At 39.4% G+C, this 20154-nt stretch overlaps 1 protein-coding gene across 3 annotated transcripts in view; it reads left to right on the top strand.

The window, feature by feature from the left end:
- Window positions 1–20154, top strand: part of RNLS (renalase, FAD dependent amine oxidase) — a 121738-nt gene that overhangs the window by 50268 nt on the left and 51316 nt on the right. Inside the window, exon 7 of one of the 3 annotated variants that reach the window (XM_070945362.1) lies at window positions 4820–5075. The exons of the other annotated variants lie outside the window; for them this stretch is intronic. Coding sequence (XP_070801463.1) covers window positions 4820–4886 — 67 coding nt within the window. The 3' untranslated portion in view covers window positions 4887–5075. Of the gene's footprint in view, window positions 1–4819; window positions 5076–20154 lie in introns of those variants that run through there. 3 annotated transcript variants of the gene reach the window in all.

Genomic DNA, 20154 nt, shown 5'->3' on the forward strand with positions numbered 1-20154 from the left:
TCTTTTTGCCATTGTTTAGGATGCCTCCGGAGTCGGAGTCGGAGTCGGTGCATTGTTTGCCGACTCCGACTCCGACTCCAGGTACCCAAAATTTCCTCCGACTCCGACTCCTCGACTCCGACTCCGACTCCACAGCACTGCTGTTGAGTCAATCCACTCCCCCCGTGCTTAATGGCAGCACCTGGTTCCCGGAAGTGCTTGAGAAGTTTCTCAAGTTGGTAATAGGCAGTTCTGCCAAGAACTAGCTTGCTGGAATGGGGAGGTAGTAATAGCCTTGGGCAAAATTGTACTTGAAAGGTGTCTCCCAGCCTGTGAACCTAAGGGAACTCTTTGCTTTCCTTAGGTGCTCCAGGAAATGAAGCCAACCAAGAGATGTCTAAAAGCTCTTGGCATAAAATGAGGACCAATATGACTACCCCGTATTTGAGCTTGTGCCATGGTAATAAGGGCAGCAAAACATTGCTATTTGTCCACTCATTGCATCACAGATGCGGTCCAGTGCCCTTTTCAAAGTGACTTGTACTCTTCTGGGTAAGGACAGGCTGGAAGACCATCTAAGGAGCCTTTGTGAGAAATTTTCCAGACATCTGGAGGACAAAGATAAAAAAAGCATTTGTTCTGCCCTTGCTTGACAACTTCTTCCTTTCTTTTGCTTATTGTTAACAAAATCCCAACTAGAGCTTTAGCTTTGATTTAGCCACTGTTTTATTTTTGAGTTCTAATTTTAGCTTTCGGCATGCTTTAGCCATTTTGTCTTGGGAAAAGGGGGAACTACAGTAACAATAAATTCTTTTTAATTTGTGGGAATACCAGCACAGAGGGAGAGGACTGCATTTACAGAATACTGTGTGGGTCTTATTGTCCAAATACATTAAAAGAAGGCATTTGTTGTTGGTTTTCTTCCCTCAACTGCTTTTCTGCAATATTAATTATGTGTTTGTTACAGCCTCTTAAGGGGAAATTAGACCTCTTAAAAAGAAATTAGACCTTTGAACTTTAAAAAGTGTAAAGTTTTATACCATTATCTGTCTGATCTTCCTCATTTATTATTTATTTGATTATGGATTGACTTCTTATGTAAGCATTGTTCTTTCATGTTCATTATAAAAAGATCTCCCACTCAAACACAGAAGGTCCAGACTTCACTAGATTAAAAGAATGTCTTTCTATCCAAACAGTCTTCTTTTGTAGATTTAAAATTGCCTGACGGATATTTAATGAACAGAGGTTTTGCCTATTATGTAAAAATGTGGGAACATTTAAAGTTATTTCTGAACTAGTTTATAGAATTTAAAGTCCTTTTTATTGCTTTAAAAATAATGACAGAAAAAGAAAAAAACCATAAAGATGCATATATCATTATATGTAGGTCTTTGGTTATTCGGGTTTTCTCCCGCGTAAAATTGGAAGTGTCTTGGCTAGACACTTCCAATTTTACGTGGGAGAAAACCCGAATAACCAAAGACCTACCTACAAACAGCCGCGAAAACCTCAGAAAAGAAACAAATATATATATATATTCATCAGCCAGCCATACCCTTACTTGGATTCGAACTTGGGCTGCCTGCATGTTAGGCAGTTGTATTAACCACTAAACCACAAGTTCTCCTCCCTTTATCAACTTGAGCCAAGTGAAAGATTAAGTGTTTACCGAGACACCTAGTCTACCCCAACATGTGGGAGGAGACATTCTGCTTCCTTTATCAGCAAAATATATATTTGGTATAAAATAGTTTGTCATGAATGTGACTGCTTGAGGGCTCCTGAATTGGGGCTGAAAGGTGACAGAATGCCCGCTCCCACATGTTGGGGTAGACCAGGTGTCTCGGTAAACACTATATATATATAGGACAAATACATATATATGTAAAATGAGTTAATATACATATATGTGTATGTTTAAATGTGAAAAATAAAACAAAAATAAAATAAAATGGAAAGTATGCCATGTTGTTACAACAGTAAATAGTTACAGTTCTATATTTAATTATGTAATGCAAATATTATGCAAGAATAACTGTATTTATTTCCTATACCCTTATATAAACTATTGTGCTTTTTTTAACCTTTAGTGACACTATCAATTAATCACAAACTAAACATCCATTTTATTGCTTGTACAGTTTCCAGTAAAAAGCATTGAGAGTTTTTTATTTTTCATTTCGTTCTAAAAATTCAGTATTTCTATAGCAATTAAGATTGCCTGCAAGGTGAAAATAATGGAGCTTTCATGACCCACTATATGAATCATAATTGTGTCTTTTGTTGTTTCAAATTACTTTTCAATTTTTCTTTCAGCTGTAGAGTATCATTCTTCAACTGGGTATCTTTAAGCCCGGTCTATATTTTCCTTTCTTGATTATGTCATTATTGCACTGGGTAAAGTAACCCTGTCTTGTTAACCCTGGAATATCCATTCATATGAACAAGTTCTGAAATGCTACAGCTACTTGAGAATTCAAGCTACGAGGGAAAAGACTAATTTTTAAGTTCAGAATTATTCTCTATTAATATTGTTGGGAATTCTTTAAAAAGCTAATAAAATTAGGCAACACAAACATAAACAATATCCATACACACAGGTAGATAGATAACCAGGCCAAGAGGGGGGCAGAGGGGGGGAATAGGTGGATGGACAAATGGAAGAACTGTGAGCTGGAGGAGTGCCGAGCAAATATGAACGAGTCTTCTTTAGCTATAGATAACTTAATCTCTACAATCTCTGCATGTTTTTGAATGGTTATTCTCAATTAAGTTGCCCTAGGTATTCTTCTTTTGAAGAAAAAAAGAAAGAAAAAAGCATGTAGTGTTTCATTCCTGAACTAAATGTATCTGACTCAACTTCCCTCTGTTCTTTGAAGGAAAAAAATGCCATTCTTATGTTGTTGCATCATGTGTTCCTTTGCTCCTTTTAGAAAAGAATCTTAGCAATTTCATTTGGTGTAACTAATTTATTAGTTCAAAATCTTTATATACTATTTCCCTTGAAGGTTTTTCAGTGGGAAGAAAGCTTCAAAAAAGCATAATAAGATCTTATCTTTTATTTTATAAAAAGAATATATGTTGAAAGGAAATGTTTCCTGGTACAGCAGATTGATCAAGCAGATTGATCAAAGAAATATGAATGTATAAGGTCTTGTTACATGGATTTTTTTCTCATAGCATTAACACTGAACATTATTCCAATACACTACTAGAAAGTGATTGCTAATAATATAAATATAATTCATTTATATTCTAACAAAGTGTCATTGTTATAAGAAAGAGCAACGTTTAAATAAATGGTTATGATATAATTTGAAGTATCATTGGAGGGGTGAAAGAGTGAGTTTGGAAGTAGGTCAGAAGGATCTTTTAAATATTTCAATACATCTATTAAAGTTTACATTGTATCCATTGAAGGCTTAATCACATAGTACTTCAGCATAAATTATTTAATAACAAGAAAGACATTTTTACTTTTTCATCTACTATATGTGATTATTAAATATGCTGATATTAAAATATCTAGAAAACAGAAGTGTAAGACTATATACCAGATATACTATATTTCAAGGCAGGGTTCTTTTTCTGTCATTTTTTCCTAACTATATATTTTTTTTTATTTATTTATTTATCAAATTTATAGTCACCCATGTCAAAAAAAAAAGTGATTCTTTGTGTCATACAACAAAAACTATTGAATAATACTATATTGGCTTTTGAGCTAAATTGTTTCATAAGATGATGGTCTATGCTAGTGGATCTAGGACAACTTGCCATGGCCAACTCTCCCTGACTAACTCACCACGGGACAATTCGCTGAGAACAATTCAATGCTGTACTAATCATTTCATTCAGTTACTTTTATTAGTAGTAATCATGTTTTCATCAAAATGATTGTAACTCTTGTATTTCTTAATTGACTTTTTATTGTATTATTACTGGCCATCGATCTCTAGAAATTAATTTAATTTCTGTATTTGTTGAATTGCAGTGAATTGGCCACAGCAAGTTGTCCCATGGCAAGTTGGTTGCAACAAGTTGGCCATGGCAAGCTGTCCCATTCTGTATGCCAGTCTTTTTCCGTCCTAGGTATTCTTCTGATACCTGGGTTTTACTTCCCATAAATCTCAACAACTGCTTTCCTGGCTGGAGAATGCTGAAGGATGTCTAGCTTAACCTTGCAATTTCATCTGTATGCTTTAATTTTTACCTTCAAATCAAGGCATTATATTTCTGTAACTTTTTTCCTACCTTTCTCAAAACACATTGTCCCTCATGGCAGGAAAAGGTTATTTTTATTTTTTCACATAGACATACAAAATCCTTTTTTTTTTTTTTTTTTTTGCTTTAATTTATATGCTGTCCTTCTCCGGAGACTCAGGGCAGTTTACAATGCCTTAAGCAATAGCCTTCATACTTTTGTATATTTATACAAAGTCAGCTTATTGCCCCCACAATCTGGGTCCTCATTTCACCTACCTTTGAAAGGATGGAAGGCTGAGTCAACCTTGAGCCTGGTGAAATTTGAACTTGCAGTAATTGCAAGCAGCAGATGTTAATCTGTTAATAACAGTGCTTTAGTCCACTGTATAGGAAAGAACTAATCTTAAACTAGAATTATTTTTTATATCATTGTTGTAAATTGTGCTTTGTTTTAATGTAAAAAAAGTGAGAGCAAAATATTCACAGCACCATAAAAATAATTGCCATTTTCAAAAATAATACTTTCCTTAGATGAATTCAGGGCTCATAAAAATGTGTTTGTTAGCTTTATATCCCATCATCAGGAGCTCTAAGCAGCTTATATAGAAATCTCCCTTCATTTTATTCCTAGAACAAAAGCCTATGATCTAAGTTGGGCTAAGAGAGAGTTACTGGTCCATCGTACCCCAAGGACCTGAAGACCTGGCTCCACCACATGACCTGGGACCCCAAGAGGAATGCATCATTCTAGAGGTGGCTATTGAATTAGAAAAGACCCGAACTCTCCCTGTGTGCCTCCTCCCAGTATTTTAACAGTATTTATTGTTGTTTTTATTTATTATTTTAAATTATACTGGTTTAATGTTGGTAAGCCATCCAAAATCGCCTCTGGCAAGTTGGGTGACACATAAATATAATAAATTAATATAGACAAAGCTCACTAGCTTGTGAAGTGTGGTCTCTGAATAAGGATGTGACAAAACAATTTCTAATACTTAGTAAGTCCATTAACAGTTATCTCTTTGTTCTGACACATATATGGGGCAAATGATACTGTAAAGAATACAGCCATATCAGTATAGATATTGCACATCTAGAAGGAGATGTCAAACCCAGGAGTGCTGATGTCTTATCTATCTAGTCTATGGAAGAAAACCAGAAAAGAAAAAACACTGTAAGTTAGCTACTGGCTATAGAAATGTAACATTGATAGTTTCCAGGACTATAGTCAGGTATGCAAATGAGGAGTTGCTGGCACAAGATGGCTGTTCGTCAAAAGAACAGGTAAAAATGTGTTTGCCCTAAGCAGGCTAAGATTGATAAGGAGGGCTTTATCCTGAATCCTTTGAGGAGATAACAATGAAGACCTAGAAGGAAGAACCTCAGATAAATAGGTGTACAGTGTGTTGTAAAAAATGAGAGAGTTACTGAAATAAGGATTCTTAAACCACCAAAGGACAAATCAGAAAGAATTAACTTCATGGTCTTTATTGTCTATACACTAATGGCCATCATAGGAGAAATAAAACAAGATGAGGTTGAGCTCCACGTACAGAAGAACAAATATGATTTAAGAGGTATAACAGAACTGGTGGGGATGATTCCCATGGAGCAAGTGGAAACAGAAGCAATAGAAAGTTACAGGGAATTGCAGTGTGTGTTAGAAATAGGCTTTCCTGCTCAAAAATCCAAATGAATAAACTTGGCAGTGTAGTGGAGAGCATCTGCATTTTGCTGGAATTGATTTTTTTTTTTAATTTGCACTTACACTCAGTTTTTACCCTTAAAACACTTAAAAGGTAGTACTGCTCATGGTTTCTTGTAGGTGTCAAATGTTTCCCATTCAAGATAATAAGAGATCTAGTTTGGTAGAACTGAACTGAAGAGTTCAGTTGAATTCAATAAAAAGGGAAGCATTTCTGGCAGATGGGTCAGTAGATGCCCGGTATTTTCAGCAAAATCCATTTGCTGTCTAAGTGGTTGTGCTCTTGTGGCGCCTACTTTAATTAAGTCTCTAACAGGATTTCCATTATAAGCCATGTTTTAAGAGTTTTATTGCTCAGCTGTAACATATTGCTCCAGGCAGACTGTCTCAGCCTAACACGTTCTTTTTTCAAATTTTAAGGAGGAAAAAAAAAACCTTAAAAAGTTAGAGAAAGGGAGCTTCACAGTTTGTCTTTCTTTAGTACCATACAACCTGTTGTTTTTTTATGCTTTGAAACAGAGGGGCGTGATTAAAAATTGTCAGTTGACATGTGGGATGTAAAATTTACATTTATACACATAAATGTAATGTAGATCAAGTCTGAAGGGCCCTTGGTGCTCTCTGAGCTTGGTTGTTTTTTTGCAGACATTTCATTACCCAAACTAGGTAACATTATCAGTGCAGATGATACACTGAAAGAAAATAACCAAGCTCACAGGGCACCAAGGACCCCTCATTTCAACCCTGAGCTACAAATATTCTCCTTTATGTATGGAGTCTGAATGCCAAAAACAAATAACAACAAAAAAGAGTTACATGCATATGTAGCACATGGCTATCCTAAGGATACACATTAAAAGGATTTTGGGCACCTGTGTAACAATTCTTATTTGAAGCTCATAAATTCTTACCACAAGAACCTTGCAGAAAGATCAGCCCATAATTTCATTTATTTATTTATGTGTGTGCGTGTGAATTTTAGCAGTAAAGAAAATGACCTTTGGAAGAATTGGAGGGATTTCGTATGCAACATTTGTTTGGCGATAGACATGCTTGGTTCATTTGCATTTTGCATGACATTTATAGAATGTACTTGTCCATTCTTTCTGGGGGGTTTTCCCACTCCATCTCTTGAGACTGCAGCATAATTCCATATGCACAGGGAAGAGAACGTATAAGGGATAAAATGGAGAGAGTGGTCCATTATTGATGCCATTGGTGATACATGACTGATTTCTGTTTGCAATGCTAGTCAAAAGCTCCTCTCTCTAACTTTTCCATGAGAGTTTGCTGACTCTGGGGAATGAGAGAACACAGCTGTGGATCCTTTGAACAGCTATATGTCTCTTTCTATTGCACAAGGGAACAATTAAAAAAAATAGAAGAGAAAATGGATTTATCTGACTCTCCTTACCCTTCCCAAAACAAGTCCATGAGTGACCTGATTCTCTATTAATTATAAACAGTACAGTCAGGGAAATTTCCCCAACTGAAAAGCTATTTTAACTTCTTTCTTCTAGTGGCTGAATTCAAATACTTTAATATCTAGATGATATACACCAGCAATTACCTAAAACCAGCTCCAAGATAACTGATTGCAGTTGGATTAAAGTATATATCTATTTTTCTGAACTCCCTTGTTATGCTTATTTTGATGCAATTCTACAATCAAGTCAATATTAGGCTGTGCTCTCATCAAAATACATTTGTTGTCTTAAGTAGTTGTATTGTGTTTTTTTTTCCTGAAATACACGAATCTCAGGAATTTATTAAATCATTGTTTAATAGTTCAGTTTGAAATGGAACCCGTGACCATCTGAAATTCATGTAGAGTAAGAACATCAATCTGTACCAGAGAATTATGAAACTGAAAGTAAAATTATTCAGCTAACTTTCAATAAGCCAGTTTAGAAAGTGTATTGTGGTTCAGAAGAACAGTAGAAACTTTACAAATAAATAACTAGCACCTGATGTTGTCTTAAAAGGTTTGTAACAACTCCTTCCAACTTCTGGTTGTTGTCTTCTGAGCTTCATATTCATTTTTATAATGGCATATTAAATATTCATTAAAAAGACAATAAATAATCCATTATTATTTTACATGAAGTCAAACACCTGCGTACTGTGCAAAGGTTTTGATAAAATTTAAATCCTTGAAAGAAGAGTTGAATACCTTATAGGTATAGAAAAAGTGGGCTCAATAGGGCAGTCTATACTTCAAGGAAAAAAACTTGGGATTGCTGTACCTCAACCATGTAAATCTTAAAATTTAATAACGTTATTAAACGTTGCTCTATAAAAGGTTGTACGGAGTTGGTTGATGATCATATAAATCATATATCACAATAAGTCATGGTTTCCTAACATGAGACATTGAACCAGTATTGGTTGGCAGTGTTGGCACAACACATTAAACATAAAGAATAGTTTACATCTTGTAATGGGTGTGCTTTTCAAGCACACTAGGCCATAGGCAAACAAAGATGTTATGACTAAGTCAGAGGTGTTAATATAGTTCTGGTCACAATTCATTTTCAAGTCTGAGGGGTTTATTTTTAGACTGCAAAGGTTTACAATTCTATATACCCTTGAATGAGTCTAGTCTTCTGTGTTTGTTTGACGATGTTTCTTGATTGGAATGTCAGTGACAACATCTCATGAAGCATGACAGCTTCCTCAGAGGAACAAAAGTTCTGTCCCATCTCTGCATTCTGAAATTTTCCACTGATCCCATCATATGCAACATAGATAGATGCCTGATTATCCATACTTAATGTAGGGCTGATGGAGAGGAGGCAAGACCAAGGGCACTAAATTATGCAGAAAACTTTATACTACAGAACTTTATAATGTAGATATTGGCGGCTCACAACAGCTTTTGTGGTTTAGCTTGTCACCATATACTAGACGTTTTTTTAAACATACTGTTTTTTCTTTCATTAATAGAAAATGTTTCCAAAGTATCTTATTCCAAGCAGAAAATAAAATTACTGTTTGCAGAATGTTGGCCTCTGCTTTCCATGGGCTCATTCTTGAAAGCTATCCAGAAATTTCATCAAGCCATGTATGCAAGAACACAGTAGTGAGAGCTGCATGATACAGCATTCTATTTTGGATGTACTACTTACCATGTTTCTCCAAAAAGAAGGCCAGGTGTTATTTTCTTTTTGGAGGGTTCTAATTATTGACTCACCTTGCGGCAGTGGCACCGACAGCCCCACCCAGCAGGATCCCGCTGCTGGCCCACTTCTACGGCTGCTTGCTGCCACTCCCACGCATCGCTCCGGCCTCCGTTTTGCCTTCAGATGCCTGCCAGAAGACATCTGAAGGTGAAATGGAGGCTGGGACAATGCATGCGAATGACGGCAAGCGGCTGCAAAAGAAGGCAAGGCAGGTTTCGGGGTGGGCGAGGCCTGGTAAGTAGAGCAGCTCCACACCCCCATCCCCACCCTAGTTTATTTTTTACCTATGTACCTCGCCCTACCCCCTGCCCCCCCCCCGGTCTTAATTAGGGCTAATTTTGTGGGTGGGGCTTAATTTGATCACATGCGCTCAAAAAGTGATAGGGCTTCTTGGAGAAACATGGTGTTTCTGAGCTGAAATCAAGATAAAGCCTTTCCATTATATTCCTTCTGCATATAGTAAGATCAATAGTGCGGTAGTATCATCAACCATTGAAGTGAAAGGATCTTCTCCATCAGTAGCTTTTTCAGTAGTGGGGCATCGATTGTGAAGTAACTTGGTAGTACAGGAGCCTTGGTAGTACAGTGGTTTAATGCACCCTGTTATTAACACAGCTGCCTGCAATTTCTGCAGGTTCGAATCTTACCAGGCTCAAGGTTGACTCAGCCTTCCATCCTTTCTAAGGTAGGTTAAATGAGGACCCAGTTTGTGCGGGCAATAAGCTGACTTTGTATAAATATACAAAAGTATGAAGGCTATTGCTTAACGCATTGTAAGCCGCCCTGAGTCTCCGGAGAAGGACGGCATATAAATCAAATTTAAAAAAAAAAAAAAGATTTACAGTTGTGTTTCTTTTCTATCTATAGGAAGCATATTTTATGCTAGTTTCTTATCCCCAGAGAGTTCGATGACATTGTATTTCTAATTGTTGGTTTATTTTAGAATTATCTTTTTTTATGTTTCAATTTTATGTTGAGAAAAATGCAGCTTTGAAAGGTGTGCTGAAGGTCCTAGGAAATTCCATTGCTTTTTGTCCTGCTTTATATTGTTGCCAGATGTTGGTGCAGGATTATGGAGTTTCCATGTCTTCCTGAAAACATTTTCTTCCTGCCTCCCACGTCTAGAGCTATATGGCTAAGGGGTAGGAGTCAACACCTACTACTATCTCTAGAGTTTACTACACAAATAGTTGTATTGGAGAATATTTTTAGAAGATAGAATTGCAGTCCTAGATATTTCACTAGGGAAAGATGTAAGATATTTTCATAATCAGCCCTTGATAGTCTTGTCATCTAATTCTTGAGAGTTATCTGTTGCATTTAGTGTAAGATACAATAACTTCCTGAATGCTATTTGCTGGGGACCAAGAGCAGGAAGAGCAAATGTAATCCGATCTTGCTTATGATAGGGATCATAGTAATAAAATAATGATAAGCAGAGCAATAAACTTTTGGTCTGATGTGTTCTTGTGATAATAAACTAAAATCACATATTTGCAAATGTATTCCATTCTTTCTCCTAAAATAGTACTCAAGACAACCTGAGGGAGGAGAAAATAATATTTTAATACTGCTTTATTTTAAAATCTACCTTTAAAAGTAGCTCAAATAAACCATGTAATAATTGAGGCTTAAAATAAAACACACTGACAGCAAGAGGTTTTTTAATGGTCTCACATAGCTTTAAAAGTACAAGTGAAGTGGAAAAATTTTGGCCACTTAAAAGACACTGACAGTACCAAACCAATTTGCATGGATATATCATAGACAATGTGCCAAAATGTCATCCTGGCAGGAGCCACTTGCTAAACTTCTAAAAACAGACTCTCAAAGCCCAAATTCTTCCTTTCGGTGTGATAACACAAATTGTCTAATTTGCTTTAACAAGTGATGCGGTCAACAGTTTCTTCCATGAACAGTCTTGGATTGATATAAATAAAATGAATGAATGATTTTTTTTTTAAAAAAAAATGATGTTTTATTTAGCAAAGTTGTCTTTTATTTATCTCGCAGCTATTTCACAATCTTAGAAACTGTCTTTTCCATGTAGAGTATGCCTAGTATTCAAAGTAAACTAGAATTCCACCTATGTTTTGATTTGTAAATTATACATTAGCCTTCTAACTGCTGCAAGCATCACCTCTATTATTAAATAGGCTTCCTCATCAATAAATTATAGTATTTCAGTATTATGAAAAAATATATAAATATTTGGGTCCTTGAAAACTTCAGACCCCAAATTCTCTTACATTATAAATACTAATGTAGTGATCTTCTGTGAAAGAGTTCCTTCCAGCATTGGATAGTATTTATGTATCTTGTTCTATGTTGGTCTCCAGAAAGTTGAGATGCAAGGGCAAAAAAGTTTTCCTGATTCTCTTTATATCTGAAATGTCAATTATACCCTGTGTGGAAAAGATAACTGAACTATAGACAATATTAAAAAAGGAGGAGGGTTGTTATATGTAATAAAAGCAGGTCTGAGGGAAGAGTTGGAAATAGAGAGAACTTGCACAGCACAATAAAAATATTCTCTAGAGATCAGTTGAAACGCAGATAATCAAGCAAAGACTGAATTACATTTTTTTTAATGTGTCTGTTTTTCCAATTGCTCTAGTTGCTTATCTGTGCCCAGTCATTGAGATGCTTTTTTGTGTTAGAAAATTCACCCGCTGACATTTTCAGAACACATTAAAAATATTCCAATCTGTCATTTTCCAAGATAGAGATACTGTATTCACACACCTCTATGTATACCCTCTGCAAGTTAATAATACATAAGGGACAATCAGAACCAATCTATTGGAGCTGCTTTTCTACTTCTATATTTAATTTGTAATCTCCAATAATTTCTGGATTGCTTTCTCCAAGACTTAACTGTTTTGATTCAGAGTAAAAAAAAAAAAGAGGTCTATAACACATTTGTTTTCTTTTTCACTTTCGCCTTTCTAATTATGGTCCGTATTTCTTTTGACATATGTCATATTTTCTATAAAAAACAGAGTCACTTTTTGTATCGTTCCAACCATCATCGATGGGCCATAGAGTAACCCCATCAACAGTTGGCAGATGGTTGAGAGCGTGCATAGCCAAGACTTACCAATCTAAGGCCCTGCCACTAACCGGTCGGGTAATGGCTCACTCAGCTAGGAGTGCAGCCACGACAGCAGCTTATGCAACATAGGCTTCTATTGAAGAAATTTATGTATCTTGTTCTATGTTGGTTGCAGGGCAGCATCATGGGCTTCTCTGTCGCCATTTATTCTGCACTATAAATTAGACACCTTTGCATCAGCTGACGCATCCTTCGGGCAGAGGGTCTTACAGTGCATTCAACGGGGGACTCCAGACCAAACGGCTTCCTTCCCTTAGAGCAGTAGGCTTTGGTAAATCCCATTCTTGGACTTCCCACTATCACACAGGAGAAGGGGCGTTGGTCTTACCTGAGACTCTCCTCCTCTGTGGATAGCAGGAGAGTCCAAACCCACCCTGGGACCATATGGGCCACAGTCCAGGAGCAACTACTGGTACGAGAAGACTTTTATTCACAGCTACGCCATCATCGAAAACTGGAGCCAGAGAGAGAGACAACGGGGCATGGCTGCAATTTGATGACTCAGTCTCTGGGCAGAAAGGACATTGTCAATCCCATTCTTGGACTCTCTCTGTATCCACAGAGAAGGAGTGTCTCAGTAAGACTAATGTCCCTTTTCCATCAACTACAGATTCTGTTCCAGAATAACAGAGCTGGAAGAGACCTTGCAGCTCTCTAAGTCCAACCCCCTGCTCTGGCAGGAAACCCTATACCCGTGATGGCGAACCTATGGCACACGTGCCACAGGTGGCACGCGGAGCCATATTAGTGGGCACGCCAGCTCAGCTCTGGGGCGCATGCACGCGCCGGCCAGCTGATTTTCGGGCCTTCTGGGCCCACCAGAAGTAGGGAAACAGGCTGTTTTCTGCCTCTGGAGGGCCTGGGGGGGTGGGGAAGGCCCGTTTTTCTTTCTTACCTGGCTCCAGATCCTCTCTGTGTATCTGGGAATGGTGAAAACAGCCTTTCCCACTCCCTTGGAGGCCCTACGGACGCTGAAAGGGCCCATTTCCCCACTCCCGGTGGGACAGGAGGTGACGTTTTTTCCTGTCCCCAGCCTCCAGAGACTCCTAGAGAGGCTCCTACAGACTCCTAGAGAGGTTCCTACAGACTCCTAGAGAGGCTCTGGAGGCTGGGGACAGCAAAAAATGTCACTTCCTGTCCCACCGGGAGTTGGGAAATGGGCCCTTTCAGCCTCCGTAGGGCCTCCAAGGGAGTGGGAAAGGCTGTTTTCGCCGTTCCCAGATACACAGAGAGGATTTGGAACCAGGTAAGAAAGAAAAACGGGCCTACCAGGCCATCATGTGCCGGGGAGGAGGGGGTTGCACACACATGCGCGTGGGCACGTGCACGCGCGACCCTCCCCCACTCCCCCCTCTGCTGGCACGCGATGGCAAAAAGGTTAGCCATCACTGCCCTATACCATTTCAGACAAATGGTTGTCCAATCTCTTCTTAAAAACATCCCGTGTTGGAACATTCACAACTTCTGGAAGCAAGTCATTCCACTGATCAATTGGTTCTGTCAGGAAGTTTCTCCTTAGTTCTAAATTGGTTCTCTCCTTGATTAGTTTTCATCCATTGTTTCTTATCCTACCTTCAGGTGCTTTGAAGAATAAGTTGACCACTTCATTCTTCCTGCCTGCCTCCTTCCTTCCTTTCTTCCTTCCTTCCTTCCTTCCTTTCTTTCTTTTCCAAATACAATAATTCTTAGCCAGCATGTCTCTTAGCTTGTAAAAGAAACAGAATCATGAAAGGCCTTCTGGAAGTTCCCCAAATACTTACCCAGAGAGAAGACTACTTTCTTCATTCCTTTTTGATTCACAATTCTTGGCTTCATTCATATCTCTCCCCTCTGGAATTAGATAATATTTCATCTGGAGTTTCTCCAAAAAGAAGAAACAGTGAAGGCTATCCCAAGGAGACTGCTCATTGTTTTTCTTCATGATCCTCTTTACTCTTTCACGGTATTAAAAGGAAATTAAACCTTTTCACATTTAAAAGTCATGCAGTTTCAATTTAATTCTGATGCAGAATTTGAATTTGGAAAATGCTGCCTTGGGCTGCAATCCCCTGTCCTTTTTTTCTTAGAGGAACCCTCACCAAAGAAAATGCATGTAAGCATTGTGATCTGTTATTATTTAGCACAGGAAGATACACTGTTCATATACCCTTGGCACCCCAGTAGTCAGGCAAGACCAGGGGAAAAAATCAAATTAAATTGTAACTGGAATATAATCAAGCCATTCATGTGAGTAGTCTATATCTTTAGTAATAGCTTCCGCCATTCTGCATTTGTCACAAAAGTTTAACATGAAAGTCTTGGGTGGGATCGGGGTGGGGGAAAGGGGCCTGCTTTGAAAGCTGCATATGGCCGTCAAATTTTATATGCCACTACTATAATACAGATCCACCAAGTTGTCTTCCTAGTTTGCCTACTCTATTATTCTCTTTCTTCAGCATGGCCAGGAAGACGTGTTTGGAAGACTTTTGCATATAGAATATAAATTATTTATAAACAAATATATAAATAGAATATACCCAGCAACATGTTCTTGTGGTGGTATTTACATCATTCTTTGTAATTAGCCTCGACAGTATTTAAACCATCAGTAAACCCTGAACTAAGCTTTCTAGATGCAGCGCATGTCGTAAGAATCGCTGGATACATTGAGTATAAATATTGCCCAAATGATCCTTTTTGGGAAATAATTTATTTCTCTTAAAAGAATGTAACCATTAAAAAGTTTCTTGTGTTCAAGAACCCATTGTTTTCTTATATAATGGAAACTAGCATAACTTCACTTAGGTATCAGTCCTATATAAAGAAAGCTGAAGTAGACTCATTGGGGATGAGCTGTGGGCATACATTGGTACAGGTAGTCCTCAATTTACAACAGTTCATTTACTGACAATTTGAAGTTACAACTACAAAGGAAAAAAGTGACTTATAACCATTTGTCACAGTTATGACTTTTGCAGTATCCCCATGGTTGCATGATTTACATTTGGATATTTGACAAGTGGTTCATATTTATGACAGTTGCAGTGTCCCACGGTCATAGTTTTTATCTAAATGAGGCTGAAATTATAGAACTATCATAACTTTTTCTCATGGATCTTGCTAAGGTCCTCCCATTGATGAACCAGTGGTCCTGTCCTTGCATTTTGTCTTAACAGGATCCCCGGAGGAAAACCTCCGTCCTGAGGAGAAGAGATTGGAGCAGTCATTGGTAAAGGCTCACCAGGCAGCGGCCTTGGTCGTTAAGGCATCCTCAGCTGCCTCATTTTTTAATTGGGCTTCACTGCCCTGGATGAGGCAACTGCAAGAACGACTGCCAGCTGCCGATACAAGGTCCCACCAAGACCACAATAAAATAATGGTGGCGATGGAATTCTCAGCAGACACCATGCTGAATGCATCTAGATTTGCAGCCAAAGCCATCAGCTCCTCAGTAGCAATTTGGCGTCTCCTTTGGCTACGTCAGTGGCAGGTCAGTGCCAGGAATAAGCAGCAGTTGGCATCTTCACCGTATGCCGGGGGTAAATTGTTTGGAGACTCCCTGGACCCTATTTTAGTTGAGTCCAGGGACAAACACAAAATTTGGCTGAGCATGTCCCAAAGGGCAGAGTCATGTCCGGCACCTTATTTTCATCCCTCCTCCTTTCAAGGGTCGGGCAGCAGATTTGGAATGCCGTGTTCACAAAGGCCCTTTCCTTCCAGACAAGGGGAACTGCAGGACAGGCAGGGCAGACAGGAACATAGGTACCCACCCAAATGGTCCTTTCGGAGTGGGAGGGGTTGTTCCTTTCAATGCTCAAAATGACTGCTTGTCCAACCCTCCCAAAGGGGGCCATCTGGCATTTGCCAGCAAATGGGAGAACACCACCTCGGATGCTTGGGTCAGGGAGATAGTGAGGTCGGGCCTCTCCCTGGAATTCCCCTCCAATCCCGTGAGGCTTTTCGTCCGCTGCCCTGTGTCAAGGGATCAGATGAAACGGCTCCTCATGGAATCAGCCATAAAACATCTTCTGGATATTCAGCCCATCCAGCCGGTTCCAGCGAAGCTATATGGACAGGGGTTTTATTCCCGATTGTTCGTAATACAGAACTCTCGGGGGGGGGTGTGGAGGGCAATTCTCAACCTCAAGGCTCTGAACTGTCACATTGTTTACCAACTGCAGTCGCTCCAGACCATCTTAGAAAGTATTAGAAAGGGTGACTTCCTCACATCAGTGGACCTGACGGAAGCATACCTTCATGTCCCCATCCTACCCGTCCGAGACAATTTTTCCGCTTCCATTATGTGGGGAAACACTACCAGTATCAGGCTTTGCCGTTCAGTCTGTCCTCCACCCCCAGGGTATTCACCAAGATGATGGCTGCTCTAGCAGGCCATCTCCAGACTCTACCAATAAGGATCCAGTTTTATCTGGACGACATCCTTATTCAGACCAGTTCGGAAACCCAGGTGAGGAGGGACCTGAATACCATGTTTCAGGTTCTACAAGACCACAGTTTCTCTATAAATCTGTCCAAAAGCCATCTAGTTCCCATGACTTAACTGCTCCATCTGGAACCAACCAAAGATATGGTGGAGTCCAAGGTATACCTTTCCCAGGAGTGCCAAGAGTGATCTGTACCATTGCTTCTGCTATCTCAGCTTTTGGGAAAGATGGTGTCCTGCATCGCCATCACACCATGGGCATGGCTCCACAGCAGGACTCTACAATGGTTCCTCCTCCCATATCAGAGGTCCCACAGGAGCACATCCACGACCAGAGTGCAGGTTCCACCAGAGGTCCTCCTTTCTCTCAAATGGTGGACTTCCTGCGCCATCTCTAAGGGCTGCAGGTTCACAGAACCAGATCACCTGATACAACAGATGCCAGCTTATTTGGCTGGGGAGCTCACCTCCAATCACGCATGGCTCAGGGACAATGGACTCAGGAGGATCTGAGCTACAACATAAATTGGTTGGAGCTCCGGCCGATACACCTGGCCCTCAGGAGTTTCGAGGACATGGTTTTGGGCCAAGACATATTGGTCTTGATGGACAATGTGGCTGCCAAGGCCCACATCAACCGCCTTGGAGGGACCTCACGCAAGAAGCCGAACAGTTGGGCCGCTGGGCGGAGATTCATCTGCTGTCCATATGGGTAGCACATATATCAGGGGTGGCAAACGTGCAGGTGGACTGGCTCAGCCAAGCCCCAGTCGACCACGCAGAGTGGCGCCTGCACCCGTCCCTGTTTCGGGAAATGACGGACCTCTGCGGCCTCCCAACAGTCGACCTGTTTACCACCCGAGACAACCGCCAAACCCCAAGGTTTTTCGCCAGATCTCTGACTCTGGGGCAGAGGAAGTGGATGCTCTATGCAGTCTGTGGCCTTCAGGGCTGCTTTATGCCTTCCCCCCTCTTCCGCTGATTCCTAAAGTCATCCGGAAACTACTGGAGGAGGAGATTCTACTTTTGCCCCTCCCCATTGGCCCAGACGGCCTTGGTTCGCAGACCTGGTGAACCTGAGCCTGGTGATTTGTGCCTCATGTGAGAACCTGGGTTGATTTGAAAATGAACTGTAAATTATATGAATTCTTAAGTAGAAAATAAATAAATGAATGAATATTATTGTGGCCAATAGGAACAGAGATCCCAAACATTTAGATGGATTTAACTCCTTTCTCTTTTGCTTACTTCTCTTGTAATAAATTAAGATTTGATAGGCAATTGCCAGTTTGCAGAGGATTGTGAAGAGAAAAATCAAACTTTGTATTTTTTTTCTGAAAAGTACGTTATTTGGGGGGGCTGCACTTAAGCATTGTTAAACCACCTAGAGCTGTGGGACGTAACACAATCATTGTTAGGCCCAGATCCAAGATTGAAATGTTAATGGCCACTGGCAGCCATACCACAAAAGAGAGAATGGTATTGGAACAAATATTAAGTTAAATTGAATTAGAGTGCAATTTGTAAGGTGAACATGTGAATTTAATATAAATTATATATTAATATTTAGTTAATTAATATATTATATAATTATAGTATAATTTCAGTTCAATGGCAAGTTTTGTACCTCCAGGGCTTTGGGATGGTATATATCAGTGCTTGCAGGGGGAGTTGGATTGTTGGTGGGGAAAAAAATCTCATCAAAGCTTTTCCAAAGGAACAATAGATGCCTCGAACAAGCAAAAATTAAAACAGTGTTATAGTTTTCTAGATGTAGGGAATGTGAAATAGGACAGGTATGTATCCTACAATTAGGCAGAAAGGATTGACTTCGCACTATTTGCCCCAATATAACACCTTCTATTTTCAGATGGTTCAGCAGCTGAGTATGGTCCTAATTTATAAAACTTCCTAAATTTGGGAGGTAAGGATGACAAGATCTGCAAGTCTCAGAATAAACCCCTTTAAATGAAACCAGATTTGCTTCTGAGTAAATGAGTGTAGGGTTGAAACTCACTCTGATTAGAGCAATGCACTCTGCAGGAGAGTTGATGTGTTTCCCATGAAGTAAACCCCACTTCATTGAGAATTAATTCTCTAATTATGCCTAGGACTACACGTACTCTTAAATTAAAAGGAACACCAATTGTATTTTTAGGGTTAATTTGCTTTGGTTTTAACTGTTTTTATGTTTGGCATTTTCTTTAGAAGGAGGATTAGAATTATGTAGCCATGTTGAGGTTTTTTTATGGTTGAAAAGGCAGGACGCAAATCCGAAAATGAAATATATCACCATTTTGAGGTTTCTTTTCTCAAATATGGAAGCAGTCACTCATTACTTTTGCTTTATACTGAATCACAGTGAGTCCTGCCAGGTCACCGGCTAACCTACCTGTTTCAAAACAGGTATAACTATGGACCAAGAAACTTGAGTAGAGTGATGAAGGCAGGAGCTAAGTCTCTAAGCAAGACCCTAAATTGAAAAAGCAGAAGGGAGAAAGCAATTTAAAACTCCAAAAGCCAAAGGTTCTGCAGTAACACTAGCCAGAGTCCCCCCACTTTTCTAGATTCTGAAAAATCAATTTTCTACAGTCACGGGTTGAAAACATTTGTGCTGAAATTGTTTTGAAACTCGGGAATGGACAGCTTTGCAAATCAATAGTCCAGTTGGAAGAAGAGGGTTCCATTTGTGGCTCTTAAGGTGGCCATCCATGACAGAGCAGCAGTTGACAGAGCAGCATCTGTGGAAGAAAGATGTGTGTGTGTGTGTGTGTAATTATTTGGGGAGAGGGAAAGAGAGAGATTAGGTAAATTTTATTGAACAATTTTTTAAAGAAAGAACCATAAGACAGCAACTTTAACACTTGTGGACTTAAAGTCCCAGAATTCCTCAGCACAACCCTATAGCACAAGAGTTGTGTTTCCAGAAATCCTCATGCCATGCAAAATCATTTGTTGTTGTTGGGAGTTCTGCAGATACTGCTCACACTTCCTCTTTTATTATGATAAAACTTGACACTGATCTCTTCTTCATTTGCTCTTCTGTCCAAATACATAATAGATGTTCCATCTCTTCCAGTTCTTTACTTATTTTTCCTATTTATTTGGTAGCACTTGAATTGTTCTTGCTAAAAACTTCCTTTAATTTTCTCAGCATTTATTCTGATTGTCTGTAGCACCACCTCATTTAACCCAGTAGCGCATGTGTCTTTCCAGAAGCTCCATTTCAGCCTGCAATGGGCTAGGGGAGGCCCACGGAGGGCCGAACAGACTGTTGGAGGGGCAGGACAAATGTTGCAGAGCCTCTGCAGTTATTCATAAGGGCAAACAACTGACATGTTGCTGCAAGATTCGTAGTTTCAGACCTTGTTCACAAACACTAAGGGACGCTTATCACGTAAGTTCAAACGTTCGCTAAGGGAACACTCGTATTCTGGGGATTACCAGTATTTTTTTTTTTTTTGTACACTTACTTTTTCTGGCAGAAAAAAGCACTGGTTATTAATCATCTTATTGTATAGGTACTTCAGCAAACAGCAAA

Source organism: Pituophis catenifer, unplaced genomic scaffold, assembly GCF_029215685.1.
Source record: "Pituophis catenifer annectens isolate HBS135680 unplaced genomic scaffold, rPitCat1.0.hap2 SCAF_6, whole genome shotgun sequence".
Classification (NCBI taxonomy): domain Eukaryota; kingdom Metazoa; phylum Chordata; class Lepidosauria; order Squamata; family Colubridae; genus Pituophis; species Pituophis catenifer.